Source organism: Taurulus bubalis (genome assembly GCF_910589615.1).
Source record: "Taurulus bubalis genome assembly, chromosome: 9".
In the NCBI taxonomy this organism is placed as follows: Eukaryota; Metazoa; Chordata; class Actinopteri; order Perciformes; family Cottidae; genus Taurulus; species Taurulus bubalis.
The window spans coordinates 10,299,195-10,313,711 of record NC_136597.1 but is presented as its reverse complement, the minus strand read 5'-3'; the positions used below and the strand labels follow the sequence as shown (position 1 = coordinate 10,313,711).

General features: G+C 41.8%; 1 protein-coding gene across 1 annotated transcript in view; it reads left to right on the top strand.

The window, feature by feature from the left end:
- Positions 1–211: 211 nt before the first annotated feature.
- Positions 212–14,517, top strand: part of mrpl23 (mitochondrial ribosomal protein L23) — a 32,083-nt gene continuing 17,777 nt past the window's right edge. Inside the window, exons 1-3 of the mRNA XM_079224270.1 lie at positions 212–294; positions 1,780–1,902; positions 11,151–11,233. Of these exons, the coding sequence (XP_079080396.1) occupies positions 275–294; positions 1,780–1,902; positions 11,151–11,233 (226 nt within the window). The 5' untranslated portion in view covers positions 212–274. The remainder of the gene's footprint in view (positions 295–1,779; positions 1,903–11,150; positions 11,234–14,517) is intronic.

Sequence of the window (14,517 nt, the reverse complement as noted above, 5' to 3'; positions counted from 1 at the left end):
AGATATAATTAATGTAACGTTAACATTAATGTTTATTGTGTGTGCTATACATACTAAAAGTGTACTTTGAATTCGTATTTTAAAGCTGCAGGACACAAATACGTCCAGGCTGCAGACTTGTGAAGTTTACTTCAAGGGCACAGTGCACCATCATTTGCGCCTGCGTAGTGCGAGTGCCCCGGAAGTACATCCATGCACGCGTAGATTTTTGACAACCTTAAAAAGACTACAAAACAACTATCTGGTAGCTGTCTTGGAACAAACCTTTCCAGTGATGCCAGTAAAAAGACTACTGTAAGTTTGTCGCCTACTTTCTAGACGTGAATACGCAAAAAGGACGTCCCAGATAGAGATGTAATCTTTGCTAGTCCGCTTCTCTTTCAGGGTGATAAACGAGCAGCTAACCTTAGCGTGTCTTGGGCTTTTAACTGCACTCCCCCGTTTTCTGAAAGCACATGTTTATTTCGTTTAGTGTACACATCGCCGGGTGCTTAAATCAGTTATTAATGTGCTCACTGTCTCTGTTAGAAGGACGTCACTCAACAATAACCTATCCCGAATTAGCCAGCTATGCTAAAAACATGCTGCCGTAAACCCGTAGCTCTGGTCGTAGTGACGTTGGAGTAACGGTGCAGGTTACAATGACATCCAGCTCGTTGAACAAGCTGTCTGTCTTCGGGGCAATGTTGTCATTGTAATGATTTCCGTCATGTTTGACTTCAACATGATTTGATTTCCAATACATGTAATTACATGTTTGGTTTAATAATATTGTATTCCCCATGTTTAGAGTTTGTGTTTATGACATTCATGCAATAGAAAACAAAAAAAGTAATCGACATTACTTTTTTTAGTTTTCTATTGCAATATCTTTAATTCTTGGGAGATGGTGTGAAATAGGCTCGACACAGGATTAAAGTATAACTAACTCCATTATGATTTGTTTCATAGTTATGACTATCATTTATATTGGGAACAATAATAGTCTACTTACCAAATTACTTATTTTATTATAACAGCTACAGTGAAGTACGACAGTCAGGCACGTTATAAACAAACACTGGAATTATAATGTAAACCATTTTATTTGGAGGTAAAACTGAAAGTAGGCGATATATATGTAATGTTGGTAATTCCTCGTAGTAGTTTCAGGGAAACAGTGCAGACAGGGAGCTAATGTATTACTCCTCTGGCCATCACCTTTGTATTGTCTTAAAAGAAACTCTTAGTGGCATTGTGTTTCTTTCAAATGTTTAATTGTGGACAAATGTAAGGACAGACATTACTTCTCTTGTGTACCACTGCAAAACATGTAAACATGCCATTTTCCAATGAGCTAGGCATTGGCATGAGATATTTAAAAGGGTTGAGCTGATTTTAGTGAGCACGTTCTGCTAAACCCTCTCTACACCTCCTGCCCACCACCAAACAGCAGACAAAGGTTTTGACCAGCTGCTGAACATGGTGGAGCGTTTAGCCGCCAAGTATTTCCATACATCATTACATACATCACATCAAGGCACAGCATGTGGTTTGTGTGATTTGGAAGGCAAACCACAAACGGTGATCACATCCTGTGGGTTTTCATTACAGAGCTCTTTTTAAACTGATCTTTTTTTATATTTTTGCTTTTGACAATAAAAGGCTATAGAGAATTTGACCACTTAATTCGACATGATTACTTGTTCTCTAATATCCTTCCAGTTGTTAGTGGGATTGTATCAACTACAGGATGTCTGGAAATGATACCGGAGATGATGCAAGTCTGCCTCTCCTCAGATACCCTCTCTACCAGTTGGGAAACCCTCAGCTGAGGATCTTCAGACCCAGCTGGTTCCTGACTCTGGTGAGGCCCGGAATAGAGCAGCCTCCTGACACTGTCCAGTTTCGCATCCCAATGGAGTAAGTCTTTAGTTACAGATCTTAAAAAAAAAATGGCCACCACATTTCCCCATGACTAAAAAGATTAATTAACAAAATGTGTTGCATATTCTGTCGAGTGTATGGCTGTTAACCATATAGCGTAGTGTTTGAATTAGATTACGTTTGAACCATCTGTTTGATTTATAATCTCTTTAGGAAGTCAAATTGTATGTGTTGTAAGCTATATGTATGTTAAAAAATCTATTTTTACTTAGAATATTACACATTCCTCAAGAGCGTGGATATAATGCCACCAAAAAGCCATGATTGTTCAACATAAATGTAGCTAATGTGTGTCTGCAGTATCAAACTGAATAAACATAATAATAAATGTCTGACGTAATGGACAACAAACTGGATACTGATGCCAAACTTTGACACTTCTTTAGTGTTCAGAAACTTATTAGATGGTTTGCAGATCATATTAGTTGGTGTGCGATCCCTAGTGCTTCCTACTATTAATAAATTAGGTCAAATGAGTGTATGCTATTGTAAGTTTACTGTGACTTAAACAGTTTGCTTAAACCCTATTTATGTCCCTCGAGAAGATGGACAATTAGTGTATTCCTTATTTGTTATAATATAATATTTATTACTACTGTGATGAAATGGAAATAAGTGAATGTGTATGTGTTGATGTACATGTATCGAAATATTAAGCAATCACACCATTTGATTGTCTTGTTTTTGAAATTTACTTGCAAATTGTCACAAACGGCTTTTAATAACCTCTGGCTTTAATTTACAAAATCAGTTATTTTATTTGGCATTAAAGTTATTTAAGGCTTTTACTTTTGTTTGAGTATAGTGTACATATGGTTCATGTTTTAGGCTGCATTCATTTGTTTTTACTGGCACGGCAGCAGTCTTGCTGGACCAGCACTATGTAGCTGGAGTGTGGCGTCATGGCCACCAGGTGGCGTGACAGCCTCAAGAACTGGAATCGCTGCCTCCGTCTTGAACAGTAAAGTCAGCTCTTACCGCCTCATGGCCGTCTTCAATGAGCTCAGTTGCAATGGTGAGGTGAGGTCAAACAAGCTTTTATTTGGTGCTGCAGTGGAGGTTTGAGCCATGTTGTAAACAGCAAGACGTCAAACATCCGTCATCTAGAGGAGCCAATATTAATATCTACGCAAAAATGAAGGCAACATGTTCTTGATCGCTTTCCAAAACCCGTGTCCAATAGGGTTTACTAAATACCACTTAAGTGCCTTCTCATTTTGCGCATGAATGGTCAACTGGTTCTGGTTCAACTGCTTGTTAATGCAAATATCTAATCAGCTAATCATGTGGCAAAAACTGAATGCATTTAGACATGGTCAAGGTGATCTGCTGAAGTTCAAGTCAAGCATCAGAATGAGGAAGAAATATGTTTTAAGTGACTTTGAACTTGACATGGTTGTTGGTGCCAGACGTGTTTGAGTATTTCAAAATCTGACGATGAACTGGGATTTTTACACACAACCATTTTAAAGGTTCACAAAGAATAGTCCATAAAAAATGAAAATATGCTGTGAGCGGTTGTTCTCTGGGCAAAAAAAATGCCTTGTTTATGTCAAATGTCAGAGGAGAATAGCCAGACTGGTTGGAGCAGATAGAAAGGCAAGTACCTCAAATAACCACTCGTTAACATCAGGAACATGAGGCTACAATTGGCACTGGCTCTCCAATATTGGGCAATAGAAGATTGGAAAAACGTTGCCTGGTCTGATGAGTCTTGATTTCTGCTGCGATATTCAGACGGTAGGGTCAGTATATAGCGTAAACAACATGAAAGCATGCATCCATCCTGCATGCTGCTGGTGGTGTAATGGTGCGGGGCATGTTTTCGTGGGCCCTTTTGGTACCAATTGAGCATCATTTGAACACCATAGCTGACCCGAGTATTCAAGCCCATCTCTTCATAACCAAAGCTGACACATCTTTGGATACTTGACAGGAAAACACATCACGTCTCAAAGCTCAAACCATCTCAAACTGGTTTCCTGAACATGACAGTGAGTGACTCAAAGCCGTGTTATTTTAGTCTGATTTTATCGGGAGAAAGAAACATGGTGACATTTTGGTCTGAGACTGAAATATTCAATACATAATAAAATAAAAAAACGTTTTCATTGACAAATAGCTATTGTTTTCTGTTAACTTTAACTTCAGTCCTCATGACTGCTCATTGTGTGCTACTTGTGGAGACTTGATATTTCATGTGCAGCACAGAAAAATGAACAGCTGCATTTAAAAAAAAAAAAAAAAAAAAGTTTATTTTTGAGAATACATTTTTAGTCGTGTCTCTTTTTTAACAGTAAGTGTGTTATTACGTCTGTGTAGCGGGGTTATCGTCTCATTTTAGGAATGGGTGGGAAGACCGTTGACGAACATATTTAGTCATCGTTTTTGTTAACGAAATGAACACCGGTTTGGACAACACAAATTCGGTCGTGAAACTCAACAGGAGGTCGTTTCCAGTCAGCACTCAGCAGTGATGAGCCGATTTTGACTGCCTCCGTGAACCAAGGTCACTGAGGTTAACGTTGCTCCTCAGGTGATGAGAGCGCCAGAGCCCACACTGGGAAGAAAAATTGAAGTTTGAGGCAGATCATCTATGTGTCTCTGGTGGGGTTTAGACCGTAATCTGTTCATCCAGGTGCCGGCCTCCCACTCTGATTCTTGCCTCCTCTCTGCCAAACTCCTAGGGTGCTTATGTAATTGCGTGTGTCTGTGTGTGTGTCTGTGTGTGCATGTGCATGTGCTTTTCAGTGTGGGTTAGTCAGTTTGTGAAAATGGTGTGTGTGTGTGTGTGTTTGTGTGTGTCTTTGTGTATATATGCACAAAAGTGGGTAAGTGCAGGGTGCGTGTGTGTTTATAAGGGTGTGTAAGGGTTTTTTCCTCACAGTCTTTGATGCCTGGGAGAGGTACACGGCTGATTGATATGCTGCTGGGGCCTCGGTGTGTACTTGAAACACTGTTATTTTTTTACTTTTCATACACACAATGAAGTAAATGGACACCGATGGAGAGACAGCGACACCAAATATCACTCCCACTCCCAGCTTTATTGATGAGCCTGAGTCATTACGGCAGTGAAAGCTGTTACAGTTATGACTCTTGAGGGTTGGCGGTTTTGGCGTGGAAAAGTTGTTTTGCCGAACAGCTGTTAAGGAGAAGTGGTAATGTTGCCGTTCTCAAGACAATAACACATAGTGGCCTTTATCTTATTGACACCTGGGAGCCAGATATACATGGTTGTTGGTTTGGTTCTCTCTGGCTTTAGCTTCCTTGCTTGTTTGCAGTATCTCATCATCTGCGCATGTCTTTCTCTGTCCCACCCTGGGCTCTGCTGTTTATTGTGCTTTTCTTAAACACTTTGCAACACATCCAAAAACCAATCCCTCTTTGGCACACCTTTTGAGACACCTGGACGGTGTTCTCTCGTTCTCTTTCTACCTTTTGTACTATGTTAGTATTTCCTCTCCGCTCTTGAAGGAACATCATCAAGTTTCTGGGTTTACACACACACACACACACACACACACACACACACACACACACACACACACACACACACACACACACACACACACACACACACCTCTTGTGCCTGTTGTGCCGACACACACTCAAAGAAAAGAACACGCTGAGCATTAATCTGTCACATTTCATGCTACTATGCTGTCTAATAACTATGAAACAAGACCATGCTGCGGTTTCTCACTGTAATCGGACATGAGCAAAGTGACCCCGCTACACAACAGTTCACATTGTCTTTCCTCTCTGACAAGTGTTGAGAACCTGTTGGACTCAACAATGTTATGATCACCATGGCAATCACTATGTTACTGCTCGCCCGTTCCAATTCATTAACACAGGGCTCAAGTTGGAAACTGGGTTTATTTTTCATGCTAATTAAACTTGGTTTATGTCATAGGAAGTCATTTAGCGAGCCAGTAGAGGAGTGTAACTAACTGTTGAGTCTTTAATGACCTTTCTCTCTGTAAGTAGTGTAGTGACTTGTGGTGACCTGTTCTTTGATCTATTTCTTTTCCATTGTCAGACCAAAACCTGAACAATAAATCTAATCCTTCACACGCTGCTCTTATACTCTCAACTTCTCAACTGTCTCTTCTCTCCCTAAGTCTCAGGTTCCTTAATGGCTTTCCCTCTAAACAAAGTATGCTATTATGATCTTGATACTTAGTGTTGAGCAACTTCTGTGCATGTATTGTCTCTGTAGATGGGAGGGTTAAAGTAGTGAGTGTGCGTATCTCAACCCAAACCCGACAATGGGGCAGGCTGACAATGAGGAGCGGCTTTCTATCGCCTTTCATCTGCGCAGAAAACAACTCTCCTGTTTCATTCTCACCACTAAGCCGCGCTGACACAATGTACTTTGATGTGTGTGTGTGTGTGTGTGTGTGTGTGTGTGTGTGGACTGGTGGGTGTACCTTAGATGTTTGCTGTACAGTGTGTTCATAAAGGTTATACATTAAATGACGTTCGAGAGGCTTATTAAACACAGCGTTAACATATCAGGGACCATTCAGCTGTTTGTCACTGAGGAATTCTCCGGCTCTTTTGAGAGCAGCGTTTTGAAGTTGTTGGTTACATATGTACGCTGTTCATATTCCTGTTTGGCATGTATGCCATCATATCTTTCTTTTAAACCGTTGCATCATTTTGCTGTATTCGCTGATACAATGGCAATTCAAACTGAAAATTCTGTTAGCAAATTATATAAATAACATCCGTGTCATGCTTGATGGCGGTTTGGCAGTCACCATTTTTTACAATGATTTTTCGGGGTAATGTGAGGCAAATTACATACAGAAAAAGAGAGGCCACATAGTTGATGACGTGTTGAAGGATTGAGACTCCTCCAAACTGCCGTAAGCGCCTGTAGCCTGCAACTCTGCAACTCTGCATCACCTCTATGTGTGGCTGCATCCTCTTCTTTTCCATTCCCTTGTAATGCTTAAAGTTGATCTGCTGACCAAAAAGGCCCCATAAAAAGCCCAAATGTAGATGCAGCCCAGTTTCTATCAAACAAGGAGCCACATTAAAAGCTTTTCAGTGGTTCGCCAAGTCAAGTTGCAAAAACAAGCAACCTTTCCAAGGAGGATTCATGGTCGCCACAAGAAGCACAATGGTCACTGAATCATCCCTATACAAAGTCATGTTCAACTTAAAACAAGAAGGCCATGTCAACAGCATTCTTTGGATCAAATGCTGTTATAGTGATTGCTAATTCTGTGGCACGACATTCAGTTTATACAGCAGAGTACACACACCAATTTTTTAAGCCTGACTCACCAAGATGACCAAAATGAAACTGAACTACCAGATTAACATAGTTTTTCAAATATTTATTTTTTCAGTTACCCACTTTCCCACCGCGAAACTAACTGTTTGTTGTTAACCTGAGAGAAGGGTCTACATCGGTATGCCCTATCATACTAAATATGTTATGGGTCACATATTGAGGACATGTTTGTACTGTACATACACATTTGATAACGTTACCAAGATAACTGATGCCTCAGGAGTTGTTTGACTGAAACATTGAGCCTGTCTTTGTTATTTTTGTGGATAATGTGAACAATCGCCATAGTGGAGTATTTTGCAAATACGTTGTCTTAAAACGTCACAGTTGACTGACCTTTTCTCCTTTTGTGGATTTAATCAACCTGTTTAGGTCATAATAAGTTACTTTATAGTTTTGTACCTTTTTAAGGTTTAGTCTCATGAACTTGTAAGGAGTAACATTGATGCAATACAGTGTTGAGTCTCTTCTAAACTCAAATCCAACGTCAAACAGTACATGTACATTACAGTGAAATACTCTATAAGCAGTCAGTACAAGTATTAATCCGTCTATAATATACCTTTTGTATCTGTTTATATTTATTTGAATCTATCAACATTCAAGTAAAAGAGCTGATGAATGCAGCCTTTTTCTAAAATTGTATTGAGGACCTTCCAATACCAAATCATAACATTTTGGTCGTTTTTTGATCGTTTGTCTTTGAGGCATGAAACATGGAGAGAGAGAGAGAGAGAGCAGGATTGACGACCAACAAAGGTACTCGTATCCAACCAGGTTTCACAGTACGTCTTAGACCACTAGGACATCCCAATTTCTTATTTTCTTTACCATCAGTTATGAAGGGAGATTTCAGCCAAATACTTTATAAATACTATTCAGCCAAAACGATCCAGATCTGCTTAACTTTAGTGTTTCCCTATGTGTCCCATATTGTGTATTATGTGAGTGGGTGACTGTATAGGGCGTCCTTTATGTAAAGAGAGACGCCACCCATTCACATGGCAGATGTTCTTTTAGCACCAGCACATTAAAAGACAAGTGCCATGTAGCCCCTGAGCTTTCAGAATACATTCACTATTCCTATGGTCGAACACTGTCAAAGCTGCCTCTGTCCTGTCTTGCACTTTTTCAACTGTGCCCTTTCACCTACTTCTCTCATATGCACAGGTGTAAATGGACTTTAAATACTGGAACTGATACTCACAATCTTCTCGGCTCAGTGAGAGTTAGCCCACACTTGAGAATGGGAACTATCCAGGAGCATGTAGATGCATTGCAGAGGAAGGATTACATTTGAGAGCAGCTGATAGAGGTGTGCGGGTTAATCTGCAGATTCACAAATTTGCTAAATTGTCACACACAAACAAGTATGTCACAGCGGGGCTGAACAAAGGCATCAGGTCTATGTCTTCATCTGCGCCTGCATCCCTTCAGAGACCTATTTCTTTGAGCACGACTTGATATCAGATGTAGGTCTTTCGTCTCTCCTTGACACCTCCCCCTGAACAATGCAGAACAATATAACTTTTTGAATTGTTTTCTCACAATGATGCCAGTGTTCTTGTTTTAAACCTGCTCATCAACAACGTACCACAATTGAACTTAATCCATCGTCTGCGTCATCCGATGCCCTTCTAGGTTTTGCTTTTGGAGTTCTTTCATCATCTTGGGCGAGGGATCTTTGCAGCGTGTGTGTTTGCGTATAAATATAGCCCAGTTGCTGAGGAACGATGCCTGTAGCCCTGGCAGTTGCTAGAGGCAGGTTTTCATTCCTCCTGTAAGGCAGAGGTGTGAAAGCTTGTGGAGAAAGATGGGTGTTTATACTGGGATGATGATCAGATGCTAGCTGCATCACTTTTGGAGACACCACACCCTTTGTCTAAGTTTAGCCTTGTTTGTATCCGCTTAACTTGACATGTTCTCCTCAACTTTCACCCCAAGGCTCAGACTGGATTCCAGTTTTAGCTGAAATGGGAGTCATGTAACTATGGACTCAGGTCAAAGAAAAACGGCTTTAGTGTGTGTGCGTGCGTGTGTGTGTGCATGCGTGTGCGTGTGTGTATGTGTTGGTAAATTCCATGTATGCGAACACACATGGCCAATAAAGTTATTTCTGACTCTATAAATATAGTGTTCTATATACATTTGTAACTGCTATGTGTGTGTATGTTTGTTGCATTTTCCATTTGACTTATTACTGCTGTTGATAATTGATTCGTTTGATTTGTGTTCTCTGGTTTTCCTTTTCTTTATCTTTGTGTCATATATTTGCTTTTTAAGCCATTGCTAGCACCAGTTCATCAAACATATATGTACATGCGTAGGCATCTTGTGCAGAGTAACACGACCATGCTTGTGCATATTTCATACAACTCTGTGTTTGTGGTGACTGGATAATTTGAGTGTTGAAAGCAGTAGGATTTAGATTCTCCCCATTAATCAGGATCAGTGTTCCCCTCTGCTAATGATCCAGACGAGACTTTGCAGTCCCCAAGCCACTTTCCTTTCCTCCAGTTCCCCGCCCCTGCTTTCTAGGAAAACCTGTCTCTCAGCACTATCACTCTCTCTTTCTTCCTCTCTTGATCTCAAGTACCCCCGGTCAGGCCGCTCTGCTTCACTGCCCTCCAGCACACACTGTGAGATGGGGGTTATGAGGGCAGGTGGGTGCAAATGGAGCAGAAAGGCGCATCTGCATGCCACATCAGAAACACATTTCTCTCTTCTCGACTGTGTAAAGGGAGCAAAATAGTTGTAACAGGACCTTTACAAGTTTGTTTACAGCTTTCTTCACACAGTGATGCAGAAACTCCTTCACCCTTAACACCCCCAGTGGTCCTAAGCCAGAACTGGGTCTGAGAGGGAGAAGAGCTCAATGACGGCTTAGTCCTCTTGTTTTTCAAAGGAGTTGGTGTTTGGTAGAAGAAGAAAAAAACTGAAGAGTCACCACATCAAACCACCCTGCTTCTGTAATGCTGAACTCAAATGTGGAAATAGTTAATCAAGTATCGTAAATGTAAGCCTAGCTTGCTTGACGAACACAATTTAGCAAGTCAAATGGAAGCATTCTACGTCTACATCCGTGGAAGCTTTGCCAGCATTTAGCGTATTATAGAGGACAAGGAAATTGTTTGTACAGCATGGAAACATATATTGCATCATTCTTAGGTACAAAGACTCTTTGTGTTCACAGATGGGATTTTCTCAGGCAAATGTTTGCTTCGCCTGATATTGTTACAGCAGCTCACGGTATTGTGCTATTTCCTCTGAACAAAAATAGAGAATATTACATTATTCTATTCTATCAAAGAAAAAATGAGGCTGATAGAAGAAGCCACATCCGAGGCACTCCTGTCAGACCACATCGTCGCTATTAAGCACTTTGTCAGACGCATTTGGGAAGTGCTCTCTACCAGGCTAATCCAATTGGTGAGATTGATTAGCAGTTAAAAGCCTTTCTTCCTCTGTTCAAAGCAATCCATTCCAAATGCTGCCCAGTGGGTGAGCTTTAGCTGGGCTGGCCCACCGGATCAGTTGGTGCCAGGTCCACTTCCTGTGTAGAGTTTCACTGGGCACGATCAATACATGCAGACAGCTAATTGGATGAACACTGACACTCACATTTCTCTTCTCTCCACTTTATGGTCCAGAAAATAAAAGCTGAATATATCGTAGGGGAGTGTCCGGTCAGTTACAGTAGGTAATATAACAGCAGAGTTTATGGGAATGCAGTGTGAAAATAGGCTGTATTATTCCAATGCAGGTGTCAATGAAGTGAATGTGGTGATCATCCAGCATGTAACCTTACACACGCTCAAACCACTCCCCGTGCAAACACTGATGCTGGATGCTTTAACCCCCGTTCTCCTTTTCTTTCCTTGTTTGTGTGTTTTCTCTGGACATGTCTGGACAGAATGACCAAGTGTGACGTAAAGAACTACCTGGAGAAGATCTACAGCGTCCCTGTAGGAGCAGTTCGCACCAGGATACAGTTTGGTGAGTGTCTTCACTGCTTTGCACATACAGAGAGCTATTACAGAACTTGGAGTGGTTGACACTACCTCCATAAAATAATTTCTAATAGACTTACTGATGTAAAAATACTACTGGACAATTTCTTTTCATTCGCCCCACCAACAGTTAGTATTTACACTAGCTCATGCTATGTGACCCGAGTGAGGGCCAAGTCCAAATTGTATTTGATCTGTCTGCGATCTGTCTGCCAATATGTCTAATACCAGAATACTACTTTTTTTGACAGCAGAGTAAGTTAGTTGTATCGTGCTGCCCCATCGGCTTTTGGTCTAACCTCTAAGCCTCTGGGAGCAAGGTGCTATATGGCTGGAGTAGCCAGCGGATATCCGGACTGGGACCTCCTTTCAACTGATTGTTCGTGGGTCAATTTCAAATCAAGTCCATAACTTCTAGTTCATGTAACCTTTTTAGATAGATAGATAGAATTTGTGGAATTCTCTTATATTTATCTTATGTATCTTATTATAACTCCACCCCGTGGGTGAATTAACTGGCATACACATAACCCCTATAGAGGTCTGTGCCATCACATGGATTTGGCTTTATCTTTGTTTTCCAGGATATAATGTATTTAATTTGTTGCATCACATTAAGGCGACTGGATAATAAAAAACAAATGCATACGTGCATGCAGGCATTATTGCCTGAGTCACTGACCTTATGACTAGGAACGCTTGGTGTGGAAGAACATTACACACATCATGACTGTACATCTATGTAGAGACATGGAGCCTGTCCAAACTGGTGAGCGAGGGTGTTAAGGCGTTGGCGAAAACACTTGATTCATGGTATGCAATACCAAGCCGCAAATATTTCATCCAAATTAAAATCCTAAAGTTGTACTGCAGCTGTTGTGAGTAAATCGAGCAAGTGGTGTCCGCACACATGCACACACATGTGTTGAGCTCTTAATTTACACCATGTATTTAACTTTGCCTCCGCAAACACTGTAATGTATATGAATAGTTGATTTGATGAACAAAAGGTAACCTTTAAACAACTTCCTGCAATAAAGATTAATTATCCGATACATTTACATAAAGATGGAATTATTTTGGAATTTGATATGAAACTAATTTATAGTGTTATACTAGACTACTCACCACAGCCCAGTATTGAAAATAGACTGTTAAATAAGTGTTTCATCAATCCGTATAGCCCCATCTTTAATTAAAATGTGTATTTGAAATATCAAACATTCACTAATTGTAGCCATGAATGTTGCCAACTTCAACATTTTAAGGCGAATTCCAGCGATGAAAGCATTTCATAGTAGAAAAGAAAAGCATTAATTCAAACATCTCGGACGACTCCAGCAGCATACCCCCCCTATCACTATCCATCCACATGCTCAGTGACACTTATTTCACTCCCAAAAGTATTGCTGAATACAATCGTAATTGCCTCAGACTTCCCATTGACATGCAGCAGCGGGAGTGTTTTCCAGCGGCCAATTGCGGTAGTTGTTAGCGTGCCTGGCTCTCCTTACACACACACACACACACACACACACACACACACACACACACACAGCTGCTTATCTGACAATCTGCTGCAGCAGCATTCCAGCCTCCAGCTGTCCCAGGACACTCCACGCTCCCTCCACACAAACACATACTATTCCCTTGCAAACTTGCTTCAGGCCCCCCCCCCTGCCCCCCCTTAATATTCCTCTTTACCTTTTTATTTGGGGAGAAAACTGTTTACGTTTGCGTGGACTGATTTTGGAGTCCCTTCTTAGTCCAATATTTTGCAAGTTCATGGAAGAACAGAAGTGGAGGGCATATAGGTGGCTTGAAGTTGTAGAGGCAGTGATGATGTGCTGAGAAGAGAAGGCACAAGCTCCTCCTGTGCTGCGCCTGAAGGGCCACGAGGAGCCCCCTCTACCTCTGGAGGAGAGAGTGGGAAGGAAAGGGAGGGAGGAGGACACAGGCACCTAGCTTATCCTAGCCTACAGTTTGGAGGATCCATTCACGCAGTTTATTACGCTTGTGTCATTAAAATCTAGGGGAAAAGGAAAGCCCCTCGGGAGGGTGGGTGGAAGGAAAGCAGTGAACTGTGGGGGGACCGAGAAGAAAGGGCGGCTCGGGGCCCCCGGTGTTCCAGAGGTGCGTCAGAGAAGGTATCCCTGTCTGAGTCAGGAGTTCCACTCCATTGGCAGCATGAAGACGGCAGCGGAGGAGAGCGGAGGGCGCAAACGACCCCTTCTTCCCTCCACGGGCGGCAGGGGTATTTTGGAAGGAGTTGCCATGGTTACCCCTCCGGCCTGGGATTTGTAATGTGATAGCTGGCTGCCAAACCGCAATCTCAAAGTGGGAGAAATTGTGCTTGCGTTTGCGAGTGTTGCATGAAAGCTCTGTCTGTGTGTCTGTGTGTGTTAGGAAAGGCCCATGATGTGAATGAAGAAAAACACTTCTCCTTCTAGGGGTGTGTGTGTCTCTCTTGTGTGTGTGTGCGCGCGTGTGTGTGTGTGTGTGTGTGTGTGTGGAGGGACAGGTTTGTGTCTTACCTTGCTCTTTCAAAGGTTGTAGCAGTTCTCTGTGGATTTCCTCAGAAATCAGGAACACACACAGACACACAGGCACACACTCTTCGTTACCTTTGTCTCCCAGCCACACATGGGCCTCCTGTTAGCCAGGGGAGCGTAGAGGAGGGGGGGTGTTTTACAACCCTGCTCAGGGCTTTCCCTGAGCATTGGGCTGCCTGGCTAGTGATTACCAGCTACATATACGACACACAGACCCCCAACACACACACAGGACTCATTACAGTGGTATGTTTCCCTTGTTGTTCATGTCATAAACTGTTCCAAAGGCAATAGAAGGACCTGTTGACTTGACCACCAGGGTCTAATTGAGATTAGAGCTTGAAAGTTTGATGCTGCGGTCAGTATCCATCATTGATAGTATAGTTTTTGTTGTAACTTAAAGATTGAGGTACCTGTGTGAAGTGCCTTTTTAAGTTTAGTAAAATTTAAAACCAGACTCCTAACACACACACACACACACACACACACACACAGACAGCATCTCCCAGAGTCCCCCGTCTTCCAGACTTGGAGAGGTCTGGCAGGAGAGATGATGATGTCATCATCATCTCCAGCTGGGGAGGAGGTTAACCTGCAGTCAACAAGACCAAGCTCTGCTTAACCACACATACACACAAAGTATTCTCTGTTTGACAGGAAAATGAACAAAAATGTACAGTAACATATCTGTTGTTCAGATAGGAATTAAACATAATGT